Source organism: Anser cygnoides, chromosome 2 (assembly GCF_040182565.1).
Source record: "Anser cygnoides isolate HZ-2024a breed goose chromosome 2, Taihu_goose_T2T_genome, whole genome shotgun sequence".
Taxonomy (NCBI): Eukaryota; Metazoa; Chordata; class Aves; order Anseriformes; family Anatidae; genus Anser; species Anser cygnoides.
In genome coordinates, this window is record NC_089874.1 from 138926246 (window position 1) to 138947049 (window position 20804).

Sequence of the window (20804 nt, forward strand, 5' to 3'; positions counted from 1 at the left end):
GGCAACCCATCTGCACAATCCACACAAAGTTAATTGCTTCCCTTCAAGACTCCTGTGGCTTGCTAAAGATGGCCCCAGTGTGAATGGACAACAGGAGCTTGGTCAAGAACATCCAGTCTCACTGGTAGATATAATGCAGATCATTATGAAAAGTTTATATGTTTTGAAATCTGCATTACATTGTTTGGCTCTTATATAGTTCATTTTTTTGAATCATACTTGCTAGAAATGGAGGAGACAAATCAGTAAAGGTTTTGGCCTTTTCTCTGTGACAACATGTATTCCTAGTGACCTGGAAGCTGGTTCCACAGTAAAGTAATTCGATGTATTTCTGGAAAGGAAAAATTCCAGAGAGGAATTTTTAGGAAAGGCAAAGAGACCAACAAATGGTAGTTGCATTCTGGGGTGATCAGACATGAGATCATGGTTTACAACAATTTGACCAAAGAACTGATGAGCTAGTTTTTCCTGTGCTCTTTAGGAAGCCAAACCTTCCCCTGCTCATTCTATCATTTCCAACATTAAAGTTTAAGAATGACCTTCAGGGTTTCTCTTGATTTACCACCACAAAGGTTCTATTCACTGGGACCAACATACGATTACCCTTGATGGAGTCCTGGTTACATTCTCTGCCCTGAGATCTAAGAGACTGATGCTGTGGTTGCATAGACGGAACCAATGTGCATTCAAAGCATAAGATAAGCAGTGAAGAGTGTTAAGACAATTGCAAAATCCTAAATAAAACTATATGCACCAGTGGTCAGCACTGAAGTAAAAGAAAATTTCTTTGGATCTCTGAACCTGCATCATTGCACACCAGCGGGAAAAAAAAAAAAAGAAAAAAAAAAGACTGGTTAAGATTTAACACTACAGCTGCGTTTTCTACACAACTCCAGTAACAGTGCTTAAGTGGAGGCTGGCATAATTTGAACATCACTTACTTACTCATACAAGAACAGAAGGTCTAATTTTTCAATCATTAAAGAAAGATATAAAGACAATGAAATCAATAGGTGGAGCAAAAATAAGGAAAAACCTCACATTGTCATGGTTACAGAGGCATTGTGCTTTCACTAACCAAGTCCTCCCCATTTTGGACAGAATGAGTTGAGAGAGGAATACAGCTCTAGCCTATCGCACAGAGACTTGAAAACCATCAAGCAAAATAATCACATCAGGTCTCTATTAATTAATTACTTGCTTATGTCTGTTTAGAACATGTGCCTTTGTAGCCATTCCTTTGGCTCTTTTTATTGTGATATCTGTTAATACTACATATACATATTTTATACCAAAAGGAAAGCAATGTACTAGGGCAGTAGACTCTCTTTCCTTTAAGAAATTGGAAATTGAATTTATCATTCCTGTCCTTGAATGTTTAGAAACAAAACACCACATTTGGCACAATGGCATTTGATTATAATGAATCACTAATTCAGCTGGCCATAGATAATTCAAGGAATTAAAAGGCATGATATAGGAATTGGTTGTTAGGGTAAGGAATGAATCTTTTCTCTTCTTCATCTTGTTAGGGGCTCCTATGAATCAGAAAAATCAGGCAATATGTGGCAGATCCCGTAATGAAACTCATTATTTCAGTCCTGTTTTTCTGAGCATTGAGTTTTCTCCAGTGACAGACTGTATATTCAAAATGGAGGTATTTCCTCATCAATGTCCAGAGATAATGGAAAAGAAACTCACTTTGATGGTCTTTGTTTCCCATACAATCGCACTCCAGCAAGTCATGGGTAACACAGCTGGAATCTTCATGAAGTGTGAAGAGATTTTTGAGCTCTTCGACAGAAAAATGGATGTGTTCGGAAGTCTTGGAAAGGTCTACAACTGCCCCAGAAAGATCTTGTTTGCTGATCTGTCTTTGATAAATCTTTTCTTCTATTGAGCCTGGATTGAAAAAACAACAGATACACTGGGATAATTTTTGACTAGTACTTGCCAAGAAGAAAAGTCAAATCCATTTCTTCACAACAATATTCACAGGAAATGCTGAACCACTATTTTGAACTACTAAAAAAAGAGCAAGGAAAAGGTAAATGAGTCAATGTGATGTCGCTATTTTAACTGATTTCAGAACAAATTATTTATATTTTAAAAGAATAAATAATTTCCAAAAACATTCTCTCTCTTTCTTCTACTGGCAAAATCTCAATAGCTGTCTTAGTCTGGAGTATATTTGAGCACCATCTCTGACCTGTGGTTAGCAGTCTGTAAATATGTACAGTATGTTTTTGACCATCTCTCCACACTCTGGCCATTGCCTGAAGAAAGAAAAAAAAGATGAAAAGTATTAACAGCATACGATACGGTAGAATTTCAGCTAGAACTTAGCATCTGCTGATCAAATTACCAGATCTGCTAGCTCATTCAAAAAGATGTTGTCCAAAGAAAGCATTCTTCAGTAGCTGTCTTTGACTATTTTTATAAAAATATTCTGGTATTAACTATAAATTATTTTGAAAATATAATTTACTTTCTTTCTGCTATTTATGTTTCTCTTTGTGTGTATTATACTAGGAAAGCGGGGGTTTCATATCCCTCCTGCCAGCAATTTTTTACATTTTCTTTTATTTTCTCTTTACATTTCTTTTCTAAGCATTAGCAACAGTTTAATATTTCAGGAATACTTGTCATTCTCCCCCATCTCCAATTCTTTTTTTACCATAATACATCTTTATAAATGACTATGCCATTTTTTTAAGATTGTAGTTTCACATATAATTCTTAAACAAGCAAACAAAAAAAGGTAAGTGAGTGCTACTACGTGATTCTTGTCAAAAATGTTAGGGTTACATGTACATATTAGGTACAAGTACTCATAAATGGTTTGCAGTATTTGGCAAGCTGTAGCAATTTTGAGTGATATAACAGTGTTTAAAGCAACATGACAAGTGACCACATGGGGGTACTAATTCACAGTTGGAACAGGAGCAGGGGCAAGAACTGGAGCTTCTTTCAGGTAGGTATTAAGAACTTTGTATTAATCTATAATCAGAAGTCTTTTCATGTGCTTATAAAAAGATTTTTTTTAATTGCTATTATAAAGGACTATTTTAACTGAACACTGTTATGCCAACTAAATAATCCCTTAGGGCCATGTGCACTGTTACAAGAATAGCATGGTACTAGCTTTGTTTTCTTTCTTTTAACGTCACTGCCACATTATTTTCTCATTCTCTTAATTCTGATCAGGACCTCTCCCTTTTTCTTATGTACAGCAAATCAACAGCAACACTTGCTACACAGTCTAATCATAATTTTATTTTCTTTTTAGAAACACAGCAACTTTCCAGTTAAAAAGTGGTCAGAAGACAAAGGGAATACACGACTCACTCCTCCAAAGTAACCACAATCTACTCTTTTCATTTTTTTACTGACAAGGTCCTTCTAATGATGTATATATATATATATACACGTATGCACATAGATAAATGTTTCTTCTTTTCTTCTCAGAAAGATTTTCCTCTGGTATTGTACTTACCCAGATATAATGTGATAGCGAGGTAGCAATAAGACGCGTAAAGCCAGACATTTCAAAATCAATCAAGAACTCATTTGATGCCCATCCCAACCTACACATACACAGTTGTATCAGACCTGAATATCTGTAGCTGGATTCCAGTCGATATCATACAGGATCAAGTGAGATGCTCCAACCAGATTCAGTCCTACTCCGCCAGCTTTTGAACTCAGCAAGAAGATGAAAGCTGGACTGAATTTACTGTTAAAACTATCAACTATATGTTGCCTCTGGGAGACAGGTGTATGTCCATCAAGTCTCGTATAAGAGTATCCATAACTTTTGCATGTCTCCTGCAATATGTTCAATGTCTGAGTGTAATTGGATACTAGTACGACTCTGTCAAGCAGAAAAAAAAAATATCATCTTAGACCTTGTCAAAGTTAAAGCACAACAACAAATTATTGAAGACAACTAAAAAAATAAAATCACAAGTCAAGCAAAAATTAAACATCAATATGAGGTTACTCACATTTCCTAAGACACTTTTAATATTATTTGAAGCACATACTAGATTTGGATGCATTAAGTCTTATCATCAAGCATTTGAATGTTAAATTATTAATGTTTTCCTTCACAACAGAATTTGGCCCAATTCACAGATTACAGGGATCCAGAGTAAACCACATATATATATATAATATAAAATAGCTGCTCTTAAGGCAGCATTTGCAGAGGATGTTGTAGCAGCTAATTAAAAATACATACGACTCTACTTATTGAAAAAGCTACTGTGAACTTCTATAGATAGCCTAGAAAAAGAATAATAAATAAAATCATGAAATTCAGTCAGATAAGAAAGCAATGACTCTTGCTTACACTGGATGACTGAAAAGAAATGGACTGAGGCATGATGAAAGATATCACAAAAAATATAGTCTGGATTTTTTTAAAACAAGTAAGTCTCCTGGTTCATTACACTAATGACTCTTATTATGTCAGTGTTATTTCTCTTACATTTTGAGTAAATAAGTTTCAAAGATCTGAAAATCTTGAATTTCTATCCTCAAAGTTAGTGAGGATGACACTACTGAGAGGACAAAGAAAGATCTTTTTAATTTAAGCCATAAAAAATAATCACAGTTAGGGCATTTTCTGATATATCTTGCTTAGAGGTCTAAACAAAGGTCTAAACAAAATTCCACCAAACAATCCATTTTTTTAATTTTTAAATTTTTTTTTTAATAATTTTTTTTACTAAACACAAATACTGAAGAACTCTACAAACAATTTCAGGGAAAATTTTGCAAATTAACATTTAAAAATTGTTTTATATTATTATTGTTGTTATTATTATTGTTGTTGTTATTATCACAGTTGCCTCTACAATCAAACTAAAACCAAGATGTGTTTGTAAAGACTTTGCAAGATAGACTTTTTGTCAATCAACCTGAAATTCACATCTTTTTGTTCACTTAAAAATAGAAACACAAACTTTAAAAGAGGACTGGAATTGGCTCTGTATATTGAAAAAACTATTTAATGCTAATGAGAGCAGATAAGAAGAAAAAGAAACATGAATAGCACTGAATTAAAAAAGTAAAAAAGTTCTTGAAGTTGTACAATAATGCCACAACATGAACTGTAACTCAGCAACTCCCATAGCACTGACACAGGGAAAGGTGTTTTTCCTTCACACCCCTGATTCTTTTGACTTACATGAAAAAAGGCTAGCGCGTTTAGATATTTAGCTGTCATTGGTTTCATTGGATGCTAGGCATATAAACTCCCATGACAGGCTCAGATTTCTGATTTGTAAGAAGAGAGCGTCAGGAAGAAACAAATTCCATTGCATCAGTGCCAAGAGATCTGCTGTTACTTCACACTACTGAATTACAGCATGCCCTATTTAAGCATCAATTAAAATAAAAGTTAAAAGCTAAATACTTTCGAAATGGCTGGGCTGTAAGGTATGAGTACATAAAAAAGTTATCATGAGACACAAGGTCATGTTGAGATTTCCATGAATCAGCAATTCCACAATAACCAGCCATGTGCATCCTATTACCCCACGATAAACAGAGGTTTTCCTACATGTCAGTGACATTTACCATGGGGGAAATACGCAGTTGTTGTGCAAGTTCACCTGTTAAGACTTGTTGCCCTGGACAGAAAAGGCAGCAAGCACTGAGCAGTTTAGCATGATTAAAGGGGAAAGAACTCATAATCCAGTCATTAAAAATATTTTAGTGCAATTTCAAACATTTTAATACATTAAATAATTGCCTCAAGGAGATACAAAGTGTTGGGAAGTCTTTGTAGGTAAAGATAATTTGTCATAGCACAGGAGCTGTAGCAAACTCTAACCTAGTCGCTAGAACTCAGTATGAAAAATACAATTATCTTTGCCTGGAAATAATATGAAGAGCAACTTTGAAAACTATGTCAGCTGCAAATCATAGGTTAGTAATTTAACAAGGAAGAACCAGAAGTAAAATGCATAAATATGCTTGACACCTCTGCAAACAGTTGCAAAGGTTTTATTTTGAATATTATGTCCCTACACATTTGAAAAGCAAAACCATAGCCAGAAGGTCACTCTTATTATCTCCCTTTTACCTTTCTTTCACACTTACCTTTCAGAAGAGTTGAGCTCATGGATTGCTGCTAACAACTTCACCAGCACCTGCAATTTTCCTGAATCAGTTTCAGAGAAAGTGTCAGAAGAATAACCTTGTGGAAAGACATCTGTTAGACCTTCGTAGAGACTGGACTCATCATGTTCATCATTCATCGGATCACAGCTTTTTTCCTATCGAAAATAAAAGGATTCAAGTTTCATATCCCCACTAAAATGTTTTCTGTTTTTTTTTATTTTTAAAACTTTGCTATATTTTTTATTACAAAGACAAAAGGAGGCATCGAAAGCTGCCACAAAGCAGTGTATCATGTGAGCATGACAACCTCCCGATACTGGATTGAAAACATAGTTTCAAAATACTGATAGCATTTACTGTGGCTTACACCCTCTAATCCAAAATGTTGTTTACACCTGAGTAGAGAGCAAGTTGAAATACTGAAAAGTGAAAAATGCATTTGACTACTTCTTCTCTACTTCAACAACCAAACAGATATACAGCCATAACTAAAGCTTGGGAAAAAAAATCAATATTCTGTTTATTCTTTCTAAATCCTGTAATAGCTTACTATGGAACTCCAAAATCATTGACTTTTGGGGGAAAAGATATTGTCATTAGGATTCAGTTATGCAAAGGGAAGTGAAGAAAAGCTAACAAGTAATAACAATAAAATAGAAGAAATACAGGTAATATCTTGCTGTAATTTGAAAATCGATGTTTCACGAGGAGGAAAAAGCCAAACTAATAAAACCTCACAACAGTAATAAATGACTTGCACATACAGTCCTTTGTTCATCCACATAGTTTCTAAAGGTTTATGCTTTCACTTACAAAAAAAATCAAATGCTTATACAATTAATTAAAAGCAACAAACTTTACTTGACAGTGTTGTCAGTTACAGGGATGTCTCCTGTGGACATTCCTACAGAGTCACGAAGAACCTCTTTGAAGGAACATTTACATTTCCACTCACCTTACTTGGACTTCGACTAGTGTCCAAAGAAGTTACTATTACTAAGCTCTATCACAGTTAACCTATAGGAATGAGAACATTTCTGTAGAAATAATAAGGTGTACAGCATGATAGGATTCCAGGAGAACTGAAAATTGAGACGTCTAGTACCAATGACATGTGGAACCTGCAGTTCCTGGTATCATTGAACGCAAGAATGTATGGGCAGGGAAATTTCAGGGGAACCAGCAGACAGAGTATACAGAATAATCTCTAGCTAAGTGTTCTTTGTAAAATTCACATTTATATCTGTATCTACAAATACTCAAAGACAAAGTAGGAGGGAAAATACATGAAGGCAACAAAGAACAAGAAAATACCCTAAAGCCACAGGAAGGTGTAGAGATACTTTCCCTGAGTATGTTTAGATTTCCTAACATTTACATTTTTGCAAGCAGATCTCCTAAAGCAAGTCGGATGTGAAAAGAGAGCATGGAAATGACCTTAACTAACATGCACATTGACCATAACGCATTTTTAGTGACCTTTGTCCACTGAAATGACTAATTGCAGGCACCCACCCCCATGCAAATAGATACCTTTACGGCTTTAAACAGAAGACACGGGTGATTGCAAAGTTTTTTCAAAGCTCCTATACATATTAGGTGAGGACTATTTTCTAGCCTGCCTTGTAAACAGGATCTAATAACTTGAGAACTAAGCAGTTTCCGATACAGTTCAAGTTGCAGTGCTGTTGGTCGGCAGAAGATTATGCTCTCCTTTTTGGGGGGGAGAAATTTGTTTATAACCTCCTGTGTTCTCCTAAGAATAAAGAGTCCAGTGAGGCGCGTGAGTTCTGCTGCTCTTTTTTCTCCTAATTCCTTTTCCTCCTAAAAGAACAAAGCACAAAATTAATGCTCATCTTGCATTCCGTCAAAATAATTTTCTATATGATTTTAATTAGGCAGCTAATGAACATTTTAAATGTATGATACCACTTTCAGCATGTGAATGTAATGATCAGTTCTACAATGAGTACCACTGCATCAGCTTAGTTCTAGGTTTGGTTTCTGAAGTCTTAAACAAAGGAGGGTAATATCTCAAAAGACATCCAAGGCTCAAATTATATTCCAGAATTTCTGTATGCAGTACAGATGAAGTAAAATCATGCAGATATTGCAGTATTGTGGAGAAACTGAGAATTAATAGAGTATAATCATACTAAAATTTACATGGCATTATCAGGAATGCATGATGTTGGAAGAATATATTTTGCCTGATAATGAAAATGCAGCTGAAATGCCATGATCTCAACACACACATATTCCACCACCGCCCTTTGAAAAACAACTGAACTTATTCACATAGGAAGCTGAAAAGCTTTTGCTACCATTAGTAGTCCCAAGCTTCATTTTATTCCACAGAAAGCAAATTTCACATTGCTCTCTATTAATTTCCTTCTATAACTGCATGTTTTTTAATAATATACCTTTGTTGCCGAAGGTTCTCTGGATCTGACAATCGGCTCCTCATATATCTTTCTATATGTGGATAAAGAACCAAGTACTCCCGGATTTACAAACTCTATTAATGCATAAAATTCTTGCAAGTCATTTTGGATTGGAGTACCTGGAAAGAGAGAAACGTAATTATGCATTTGGTAACTATTTATTGAAACAGACAGAAGTAAGATTGTTGAATGCAGAATTTAACGTTGAGAATGCATCCTGAGGACAGAAGTTTTGTTTCAGTATGAATTACTCAGAGTACTGAATTAATCTAGAACAGTGATTGATAAACTACTGTCTCCCTAACTGAACAGACTGCATATCTAGTTGTTTTAACAAAGGAATTCAAAAAGTCAATTTCTAAATCGGTTTTATTAAATAACTACAAAAGAAAATAAAGAGTGTATATAAACAGAGTCCTGATTCCCTTACAGAATTTTTCAGGCTCCTTGCCTGTCCTTTAAGTTAGACAAATTTTGCATTTATTAAAAAAAAAAAAAAAAAAAAAAGATTAATGAAATAATCTGTTTTAAGAAGACTCTAGATTTGTCTGTTTAATACCCATTGCCAAAATTTATATTGTACTCCTGTCACATTTACAATATCTTTTCCCTTTATCCCAAGCTGGCACTTTTAGCATAGCAAAATATTACAAGTAACTATAAATACTAACCAGTAAGGATAATTCTCCTCTCACAAGACAGACTAGTAAGGGCTGTAGTTGTCTTAATGGAGCTATTTTTCAGACGATGTCCTTCATCACAGATCAGGAGGTTAAATTCTATTGCCTGAATTTGTTCCAAAGATCGTAGCAGCATCTCATAACTGATTATCATAACTGAATAAAGTGGAGAACTGATGAATTCTTCTACTTTGTGGTCCTACAGGCATAAAGAAAATATATCATACAACTATTTCTTTGGAGATCACTCATCACACTATTTAAACATCTAGTGTCTAAAGAAATTTTCCAGCATGACACAAAACATTTACTATCTCCTCCAAGAATTGGATTATTGATTCCTTCCTAATTAGCAAAGGAAATAAGGGAGCTGATACAGCATTTTTTAGCTTTATTTTATCACCTCATTAATAGACAACTTATTATTCTTTTAGACCTTCAGATCCTCTGAAACACATTATCATGAAGATGAAAAGCACAGATTCCCTGTAACAGCTTCCCGGTCCTGGCACTTAGGTAAGCTTCAAATAGATGATTAAAAACAAGATAACAAACAGGCATAAGTAGCTGCCTATACATTCACTTCGGGACCTCAATCTGCAGTGTCCAGTTAGAAGTTACCACGTTCTGCCAACCTAAAATTCCACTTGTAGTTTTAAATTGGATATGATACTCACTTTGTTAAAAGTCCTTAAGATTGATGGGTTGGCTAAAAGCAGCCTAGGACTCACAGTTAAGCCTATAAATAGTCCCAGAAAACATGCCTGTCTATTGGTAATTAAATGCAATTGATCTCTAAACCCTGCATTAGTGGTCAGAAGGTGTCTTCAACCCCTTTTCCTTCAATGGACATTAAGACTTTTCTTTCTAAACTCCAAAATAAAACAACCAGAACAAAGTTTATTTATTATCAAATGTGACAATGAGGAAACCAACAACAGCTGTCCATGTTAGATCATTCAAGTCTGAACCAGAATCAAAGTTGTACAGTTCTAGACCCTACAGACAGAACTAGCTTAAAAAAAAAAAAACCACACAAAAACAAAACAAAAAAAACCCACAACACTAAATTAACAAGCCACTGTAATGTTTAAGGCAGTTTCTTAAAAACAAAACAAAACAAAACAAAACAACAACAACAACAAAAAACTCCTAGAAATAGTTATTGGACTCGATGATCCTTGTGGGTCCCTTCCAACTCGGGATGTTCTATGATTCTCTGATTCTGCGTATTGGAATTCCTTCTTTACATGACTTTTTGATTCTCTGATTCTATGATTATTTGTTTACATATTTACAGACCTGTGAATGTACTGGGATTGCTTACCTGTCTTGTAATTACATATAAAAATGAAAAATTCTTCTGTTGGCACATCCCTTGCCTTTCCACTTAGCTCCAGATACTAATTCCTTGCATACTCTTTCCTGTTTCCTAACAGTGTTCACTTCCCAAGCAGGCAATGGTGCCAGCTGACAAGCTGAACTATCTCTTTAATTTTGAAGCAGACCAACCTAGAGCCTCAAAAGGTATTTCTATTTCCAAACAAGATCAGTTACCAAAGACAGACAACTAAGTCTGCAGCCAGATGGTGTAATGCACTGAAAGAGTAATACCACTTAATTACCACAATCTTTAGAGCTTTCAAGTAGGTGATTCAGGTGAATCCACGGGCCAAATCTGGCAAGTTAATCCCACAAAGTACCTTGTGGTAGATGAATCCCCACACCTTGCTCATGAAGAGGCCCAGCACATGATGGAGGAAGAAAGAAGCAGTGAAGACTAGGTTAACAAGGGCACGCATCGATTTCCCCCAGGTGTCTGAACTGGACCACGGCATTCCTGTTGCTTCCAAGACGGCAGTTAAGTGCCTGTTTTCTGCCCAGTATTTTTACTGCCATTTTGGAAAGAGGAGCAGAAAATTTCCTTCACCCTCCATCCCCAACACGGGAGCAGAGGAGCCCTGCTGGCAACACCCAGTGCTGTCCCTACCCAGCGTTCAGGCTCCATACTGCAGCCCTGAGGACAGATGCAATGCCCCCTGATCTTTTCTTGGGGTGGTCAAGCATCAAAAGATGAGCAGGGTTTGGAAATCATTTTGTTTTTCTGCATTTTCTGAGCAACTTCCCTCCCCTGGCTACTCATTTTGAGTGCTTGAATCCCTTAAAAAGAAGGAGAGTCCTGACATATAACCCCCCTGCAGCCAAATATAATATATTCACAGCTGTATATAATAACTTTACAAGTCATTTTCAAACAATTAATTTATCCTCTTAACTAGCTGCAAGAATTGTATGTATTACAGCCTCCGTTTTCAGTTACCCAGAGTGACTTGACAGGTTTAAGCGAGGTGCCTGGAGCTTCGTATGGAGCAATTGTCAGTCAGTATTAGAGCTCCATAATGTCCCACGCTTACTCTTTGAACAGACCTTGCTTTGCGCTAGTCCGAATCTAACGTAGCCAGTGAAGCGTAAATTAAAAAATGCTGAATCCTGAACCTTGCCTTAATTCATTCTCCAGACTCTTCAGCTCGAAAACCAACCAACACAACCTCTGTGGAAGTGATGCTCTGCAAACAGGTCATGGGAGTTATTCTCTGAAACACATCTCAAACACTGATAGTGTGGATTAATGAGACCTAAATGCAATTTTTGTGAGGAAACCTTCATTTTAAAAGCAATGTCCTCTACCTGACTGTTGCATTTTAACTGTAATTCCTCTGTAAACTACAATCACATTTTAAAAGCAAATAATGTCCTGGTTTTTTTTTTTAAAGTTTGTTACTGAAGGGTTAGGATCAGTTCTCAGTGCTTCAGTGTGAAAATGAGGAAAACACACCTAACACATTTTGAAAAGTCTGCTAGTTCTTTGAGTGTATTCCTTATAGGCAAGAATAGAAAAAAAATAAAAATAAACTTTGAGACAAGCTCTTCTTTTTAAGTTATACTGAAGAAATAACAGTAGGATAATTGCTGTTTTTCTACAGAAGATAGACAGTAAATTATTTTTAAATACCTCCTTCTACCCCAGGCAAGTCATACTGCATCTTGCCTTTGCAAGACAATGTATTTGTTGCTATTTGGGAACACAATCTTAAAAGCTGCTGAGCGTCCTCAATCCAAATGGCTCCAATGAAATGAGTAGGAATATTAAAGTTATTTAAATTAAAAGACAAATAAAAGCTACTGTCAATTTGGGTCACGGTAACTGTCAGCAAAGTCAGATTTTTTTTCTTCCCAACATAATTTGTAAAAACTGAAAGAAAACATTTAATTATTTCTAATTACCTTTGTCAGGCAAAAATGTTGCATATTATATTTTGCCTTGTATCCACTTCCTTTAGAAACTTCTATATTTCTCAAGCCTTCAACCTATACAGCTCCTGACAAGTCAGTCTGCTTCGTTTCCACATCTTGAAACAAGTTAGTAAGGAAAAAAAAGTGATGCAAAGAGCACCTATTACTGAAACAGACATGTAGATTGGCCCCAGTGGAAGATGAGTAGGTTCAGTAATTTCAGGGTTTTGACAGTAATAAGAGTGGTATTCAAATAAATAATTACTTTTACAAAATCTCATACGTTCTATAAAATTTACGTTTAAAATAGTTTGAAAACTTCCATTTTGTCTGAAATATCTGCTGTTTCATATAGACAGCAAAAATATTACAAGAAACTAAAAGCAGATTATGTTAAAATTAGGTTATCTTTAAAATGAAGTATTTTTTTTTCCTTCGATGTAATTGTATGGAACCTATAGATTAAAAAATAACTGTGGAAAATGAATATCTCTATCTTTGATGTAAACACCAGTGTAAACACTACACATTTACCATTTGTGTTTTCTATTCTTCTTGTTTAGTACAACCAAAGCTGTCAAGTCAGCTTCTATTCCATTTCATCTGGTGTTCGCAGTGAGAAACAGTCCTGGCCAGCAAACGCTGGGAAATTAGTGCTTGTTTACTTTAAAAAACGATAAGTTATTTACCTCCTAGTTCTCTAAGAGGCATGGTCTGGAACACATTTAACTGTTGGGGTACGCTGCCTCCTGAATGCTTCATTCAGACATGTTAAGCGTCTGTGTCCCCATCCTGGTGCCTCCCATACTCCTCTAATGTTTTACAGGCACAGACCTCCTGTGTCTCCACTTCCTCCCATGGGCACAATCCAAACAGTAAGGACCAAGGAAGAAGTAAGGGTATGGTAGATTGTTGAGTGTACGAGCAGAAAACACAGTTTGTGTGTTTGCTCAGTAACTTCCCTTTTCTTTCTGTTATGAATGCCCACTCCAAATGGACATGGGAAGCAGAAGGCTTAGGAAAATTAATAGTGGATGGCAAATTACAAACAACAGAGCTTGAATTTAAAAGCTTTGGAAGTGTTAATAAAGGCATGAGAGAGCCTCCTGTTCAGAGCATCACAAATGTCAGTCTGAGGGGAGCCATGCTTAAAGGGAAGCACGACAAGAAAGCCTTTCTGAATAACCACAGCAAGATATGGATCTCCTCCAGAGAAAGCCCTGTCAATGAGAGTACACCCTCACTCCTTGAACTCCTTTCTCTTTTACTTGTCTTTACCAGGTGCTTTCCTGACTGTTGTGGTCAGTAAAGATCAGTGAAGCACAGAGCCCATGCTAGAACATTGAGTCTTTGCAGTTAGACGTAGAGAGAGATCTGTGTTCCAAAAATGAGGCAAGATCCTAGAGGTATACCAAGGAGATTAAAAGATGAGATCCCTCAGCACATGGGATTCATCTAGGCAATACAGGAACTTGGGAGTGTCATTACCAGCAGGAACAGCTCCACAATAAGAGGGACAGGGGTCAGCGTCAGCCAGCTTCTTCATTGAGATTTGTACCTGTCTGCTTTCTTCCAGAGAGAAGAGATATTCACATTATGTAACACCGAGCCTCTAGGTTTGGCATAAGACTAAATCATCCTTACAGAAACCTAACTCTTGACAGTGACAGTAAAGGGAATAAACTTCTAAAGTGACCTGAAGCAGACGGCTGAAACGAGGATGAAAAAGTTTTCAGTGCAGAACAAGAGGAACTACCAAAGAAAATGAGTACAAGTCAGTCAAGCTAGAAGTGGTGTTATATAAAGCAAGGAAGGTATGCACTTTGATATACAACAGAAAGCTCTTCCTTAAACCAAACCAAATTGGGACGAGGAAGAGCATGCTACCTTTTATATCTGCAAAGGTGAAGCCTGAGGGAAGATACGACAGATGCAGGCAGGTGAGCTTGAGCTATAACCTGGTTACTGACAGCTAAATGCACATTTGGACAACTACGTGAAAGGAGAAATTAAGTATTCCAAATAAATATTAATAGAGGATTACTAGTTTAGGTCTCTGGTTAAAAATAATAATAAAAAAATAATTACAAGTCCTATATTCTGAGCCAGATGTGACCTAATCCCCTTTTGGAAATAAATCTTACCTGATCAACTGTAAAGACTTTGATCCTTTCACTTCCCAACCATTTCTGAAATTCTTTTTTCCAGTTTTTTACCAGACTCCCAGGGGTCACAATTAGTGCTCGCTTTAGTACAGGTTTGCATCCATAGACCCCTTGACGCAGGAGAGTCCAGACAAGTGAAATGCATTGCAAAGTTTTTCCTAAGCCCATTTCATCAGCAAGAATAGCTCCAAATCTGCCACTAACTCTGTAAGATACAATGATAACATTTTAAAAGATATATCTGTTATTGTCTACAACTGTTTTAGGGAATTGTTTCTCAAGGTTGTTTTCTGAAGTATAAAGAACCTATTTATACTTATGCTCTGCTGTAGGTTTTCATTCAGGAAGGACAAGAAGTCCTTAGAGAGAAACTCCTCATTTTCTACATTAATGCACTAGCCCTCCAAAACCAAATAGTTACATCTTCATTTAGAATTTAAAATATTATATAATGTGTACTCTTTTTAACACTTGCATGTCTTCTCTGTACCTTCACTGTACATACTTTCTTCAGTTTCTCTATCCCAAATGACTGAATTATAAATTATATCAATAATTATGAATTATATGAATTATAAAGTCCAGAAATCAGTGTGCGTTAGCATGGGTCAGATTTTATCTATGTTTTCAAGACATGGTAATTTCAGCAGAACTGACAGGCCCTTTGCTGCACTTATCATATCTGGCAAAGTTACAGCAAGCACAATGATACATACAGGTCAGAAAAGAAAACACTGTGCAACCTTTACTAGGAGAAAATTATTAATATTATTAATATTAATTAACTGAACAACTTCTCAAATTTTCCCCTTCCAATTCTTTATTTTCTAACATGGACATGAAAATATTGTATGTATTGAAATCCAGAAGAATATGTTCTTACCTCATTCCCATTACACATTCGTATAGAAATACAATTCCTTCTTTCTGATGTGGTCGGAGATTATTTGCAATGTAAGGATCCACAACTACATCCACCACAGGTAAACCAGCCTTATTGAACATCCACTGATGGCTTGCATTTGGTCTCGGCATAACTAGAGAATCTTGAAGTAGAAAACATATGGAAATGTTGCACTTCTTTTTTTTTGGCTGTTAGCATAGGTTATTATTTATTTAAATCATCTACAGAAAAAAAAGTCAGTGATCTGATGGCTGCTAAATATACTGTTTAATATATGGACCATTCTCAGTCAGAAAATGCACTTACCAACAAAACTTTTAGAGAGCCTTTGAAATAAAAATCTCTTTGCAGAGGTTTCCAGAATAGTTTGCACTTTTCTCCAACGTAAAAGTGACAAACTGAGAAGTTTTATTTTATGAAGTGAAACTGCCTACCTAATAAATTTTGCATGATGACTTTGAATACTTAAATCAGAAGAAGGTCTAAAAGGTTTCTAAAAGGAAAGTCTAAGAACACAAACAATGACACACAGAAAGACTGGGATTTCAAGGGGATATTCTTGTAGATGATGGGAAAGACTTCTCTTCTTGAGAAACAGAGATAAGACAATGATTTGCCAGAAAAGAGAGAAAGAATGAGAGTGAGCTGACAAAGGCTGCCACAGTGCGTGAATACAAGAATTTGACAAGTTTGAAGACATACAGAGGCAAAGAGAGACTGGGATATGTCCTTTGGCTACATCTGTATAGCAGTCTTGCTTGCCATCATTTGTTTATAAACTCTGATGTCATTATTTTGCTGGACAGTGTCCATATAAGGTTGCTTATATTGATGATACACAACCTCACTGAAAAGCGGTATTGTCAGAAGACAGAAAGAGAAAGCAATTCACAGCTTCTGATATTTTTATGTTCCTAGAATAGATCTATATTGATAATTTATTCATGGAAATAGGTCAGTTGAAGGCTTGTATCACTCAGAGGGATTTTGTTTCCTACTGACAAAGGGCTGAGTTCTGATGGATTACATCAAATTGCATCTGGGTATACATAAAAGGCGGCGGTGACAAAAATAACACTTTTCTAACAAAATTTTGCAGTATCAGAGATGGGGAAGAGCGCAGTTTAAATGAGTTTTGAACTAAAAGCTTAGAAATCATATCTGGAAGACAAGGGTTTCCATCTTTGTCACTGTGCTCAGTTCTGTTGAGCACACAGATAAACAACATTCCATTTTGAAAAAGCTGCATTTTAATCAATGATTGTCATAGACCTCAGCATGAAAACCTGTGAATGCTCCAATACCAAGGTCCTGGTCTAGGAAAATATCTCCATTACTTCTGAAAGAAATTATGCAGCAAGACATTAAATAAGCTATGGGATCCGCCTGAGTTAAACAACACTAATCATAGAACCACAGAATGGTTTGGGTTGGAAGGGACCTTAAAGCCCACCCAGTTCCAGCCCCCTGCCATGGGCAGGGACACCTCCCACCAGCCCAGGCTGCCCAAAGCCCCATCCAGCCTGGCCTTGAGCACCTCCAGGGATGGGGCATCCACAGCTTCTCTGGGCAGCCTGTGCCACGGCCTCACCGCCCTCTGAGCAAACAATTTCTTCCCACCTGATCTAAATCTGCCCTCTTTTAGTTTAAAGCCATTCCCCCTTGTCCTATCTCTACACCCCCAGACAAAGAGTCCCTCCCCAGCTTTCCTGTAGCCCCCTTTAGGCACTGGAAGGGCTCTGTAAGGTCTCCCTGGAGCCTTCTCTTCTCCAGGCTGAACAACCCCAGCTCCATCTGAGGGAGTACTTGATCCCGCTGTCCATGTCACCAACAAAGATATTAATGAGTGATAGTCCAACCTACGGATGTGTTGAGGGCTTTCCATATCAGGCAGTTTGGGGAAGTGTCACAGGAGGTGCTCAAATTCACCAGAAGAAAAGTTACAGAAGGCAAAGATCTAGAATAAAACTTAGTTTTTTGACAGAGTATTGCTTAAGCAACAAAGAAGTTCATTTGGGTATAGAATATATCATCTCTTTGCCAGATTTTAGGTTAGAAAGCTAATGCAGAATCATCATGAAAACACAGGAAGCTGCATTACTAGAAACAACATAAACAAGCTGAATTGAGACTAGAAGTTGTTGCTAATGAAAGTGCTCTTACAAAAGTGCAAATTATATCATTAATTGCTAGGTGATGAGGATTTCATTGTTTATTTACATAGCAGTCAAGCATTGAAAAGCTTTGACAAGCCTTACACTATCAAGATACGAGGTAAGAAGTTGGATGGAGGTAAAACTATAGTAAGAATCCAGAACAACCTTTCTTTAAAAAAAAAATAAGGATTGTCTATTTAATAATATTTCTTTAAAATTGTTTCTATCTTCCATCTGAAAGACAAAGCCATCAGCAGAATATAGTTCTTAACCAGCAGGTTGTATGACTGGTTTGTTATTCATAGACAGAAAAGCACTTCTTGTTTAGATAAGCAATGCCACTTCCTGCAATTATTAAATGTTTACAGGATCCCTCTTATACAACTGCTTAACCAGTTTGTTTCCACGTGAATTCTCGTGGCTCTTCAGCACAGGGTAGTTCTCGTATTACAAATCAAAACTTTTATCCCAAAATATATCCTGTTGAGTTTTGGGCAGTGAAGTTACACTCACCGCCTGGGAAGAATCAGGCACCATCAGGAACAATTCTCTGAATCTGGCTTATCTGGTCTATTACTGATCCTTCACAGCAATTATAGTGCTGCCATATTCTGTTAGTGCTTCACTGACCCCCAGCGGGAAGCCGGAACTCATCTAGAACTTTTAGGGTATGTTAGACTGTTTCTCTGATCAACATACATATTCTTCTTGGCAAAACTCTCAGAAACCACTCTAACCTGTTTCTACAGCCATCTGTAACAACTATGAGAAACTTGCACTGCAGAGCATTTCACTTGTTAGAAACACATGATAAAATCCTAAAATGGTACTGATAGAAAGACGACTACTGTATTTCAGAAATACTACACTAATACATAGGGGAACGTGAATATTTTGGTTACACCCTCAACTTTTTTGAGAGACAGGGGATGCTTAAATAACCTTAAAAATTTGAACCTTACTTGAAGCATTTGGATCATGGCGAGGTTTGCAGCTTTGAGAACTGTTGAGAATATTCTCTTTAGTATTGGGTTGACAGACATTTTTGAACGGTTTACAGAATCGTTTCATAGTAGCTTGAGGTAAAGCAGTTGGGACTGTGTCATGAGTCGCTATTCCAGTCTGAAAACACCTGCCACTGCTGAAGTCATCTGCTGAAATTACACCCATCACTTCAATTTCTTTTCCTCCAATCATCAGTGTTTGACCTTCATCAAGACTGTCTAACTCTTTAGGTTTATATCCAGTACCTAAAAGAGTATAAAAATTTATGAATTAGGACAACACAGCAAATTATACTTCTTTAAAACCAGTACTCATTTGCAGGAAGGAAAAATAAAACTGTCAACAGGTATTTGGTTCTTAAGCATTTGAATTGTTAAACATGTGAACATATAAAGTCTTTTCCTCCTTAACAGACTTGACATTTCAGTGGTAATGTTCAGAATTAGATACCAGAATATGTGAGCAAACATTCTACCATCCTCATCCATAAGCTCTATTGAATGTCAAGTACTCGTTTAAGGGAAATTTACAAAAATCACAATACCATATCATAAAAAATGGCAGCTTGACTTAGTTTTAAACTTGTGTAAAACTAATAACCATTCTAGGTCCTTTTCCCTTCTTTTGTACCCCAGCACGAACACAACTAGCCCCTCTTGCTGTTGATCTAGACAAAATATTCTTCTTCTGAAACCGTTCTCTAAAGTAGCTTTTCACAACTGGGAATATATGCTCTGATTTTTGCCAGGATTTATACTTTGCTCATATATATTATATATTGCTCATATATATATTTTATACTCAATACTTTGCTCATTCCAAAACCCATAAGGAAGCTCGTGCATTTTTCTCTGCCCTCCTAGAGGCTCTGTCGGGTGAACATTCCCAGAGCAGCTACCGGTCAGTCTGATTAAAAAGTAAAGATGTAGTTCCACTTCTTTTTAATATAAAGATGTAGGAAAGAGTTGTGGTTCCTTCTTTTAAACAGTATTCTAGTTGTTAAAACTCTCACATAAGAAATGGGAGGCTTACCTGTAATTTGTTTTCTTAACTCAGGGAGGTCAAAGACGCCTCTCCATCAGAATTAGAAGGAGGCACTTTTTTTTTTTTTTTTTTTTTACCCCAATTGTTGGATTTATGCCACTCTGGATAAACAGGCTCGGATTCTTGGTTGGGTCAGAAAAATAAAAGGCATGACTATGTTGACCAACAGTTAAAGCACTCACCTGTGAAAGAGCCAAATCCCCCCAAAGTTTTACACATACGGTGTCCAGCAGATAGTACATATAAAGAATGCTGGGAGCTGTTTGCAAAGCTCAGGTCTCCCATTTCTAGGAATGTGTCCTTCCGAAAAGGTTGGAAGGTGAAGATCTGGATGTGAATTCCTTTAAGAGCAGAAATTTACTGAGCTGTTTCAAAGTCTAAGCAAGTGTTGAAAAATAGTCAAGCCAAAAGGCAAAGGGAGGCCTTTTTCTTCCGCTCTAAATGCATGCAAAAATGCACAGTACTCCTTGTTTGATTCTTGAAAGAAAAGTATCTGCTTTCAGGAAAGAGCTGAAGATGCCAGGACATAAGAGAAGGGATGTGCCTTTCTAGTCGAGGTGCTTGTAGAGAGTAGTTATGACCTACCCTTTGCTAATTTATATTTAAAATTTACACTGCTTACATTGCCGAATTTATGATTTTCTTAGAAACCACGAGCATTGGAAACAACTCTAAATGAGCAAGTTAGACCGATGGCATTGGTATCATTGTGCTACCTGACACAATCAAACATAGCCAAAAAAATTTTACCGGAGACAATGAGAATACTCAATTTTCTATTGTGTTTTCTACTAATTCAAGAAGACAGGACTAGAAAAAAATACAAGAACAACAGGGTGGTGGCTGATGCATTCCATACATTACTCTCTTTCTCTCTGCCTTTTTCAAATTCAAGCAAGTCTGTACATATATTGCTTTGCTATAAATGATTTTGAATTAATTTTTAAGTCACAGACTGATCTGCAAATTACAACTGCTTG

General features: G+C 36.5%; 1 protein-coding gene across 5 annotated transcripts in view; it reads right to left on the reverse strand.

Moving 5' to 3' along the window:
- The window catches only part of RAD54B (RAD54 homolog B), a 70714-nt gene that overhangs the window by 9777 nt on the left and 40133 nt on the right, over positions 1-20804 (reverse strand). For 4 of the 5 annotated variants that reach the window (XM_066990595.1, XM_048075280.2, XM_013172351.3 and 1 more), the window contains exons 5-14: positions 18738-19025; positions 15599-15761; positions 14695-14920; positions 9248-9455; positions 8556-8695; positions 7666-7956; positions 6112-6287; positions 3613-3874; positions 2210-2276; positions 1702-1902 (exon numbers count right to left, since the gene is read on the reverse strand). In XM_066990595.1, coding sequence (XP_066846696.1) covers positions 1702-1902; positions 2210-2276; positions 3613-3874; positions 6112-6287; positions 7666-7956; positions 8556-8695; positions 9248-9455; positions 14695-14920; positions 15599-15761; positions 18738-19025 — 2022 coding nt within the window. The remainder of the gene's footprint in view (positions 1-1701; positions 1903-2209; positions 2277-3612; positions 3875-6111; positions 6288-7665; positions 7957-8555; positions 8696-9247; positions 9456-14694; positions 14921-15598; positions 15762-18737; positions 19026-20804) is intronic. The other variant, XM_048075282.2, reaches the window with a different exon arrangement.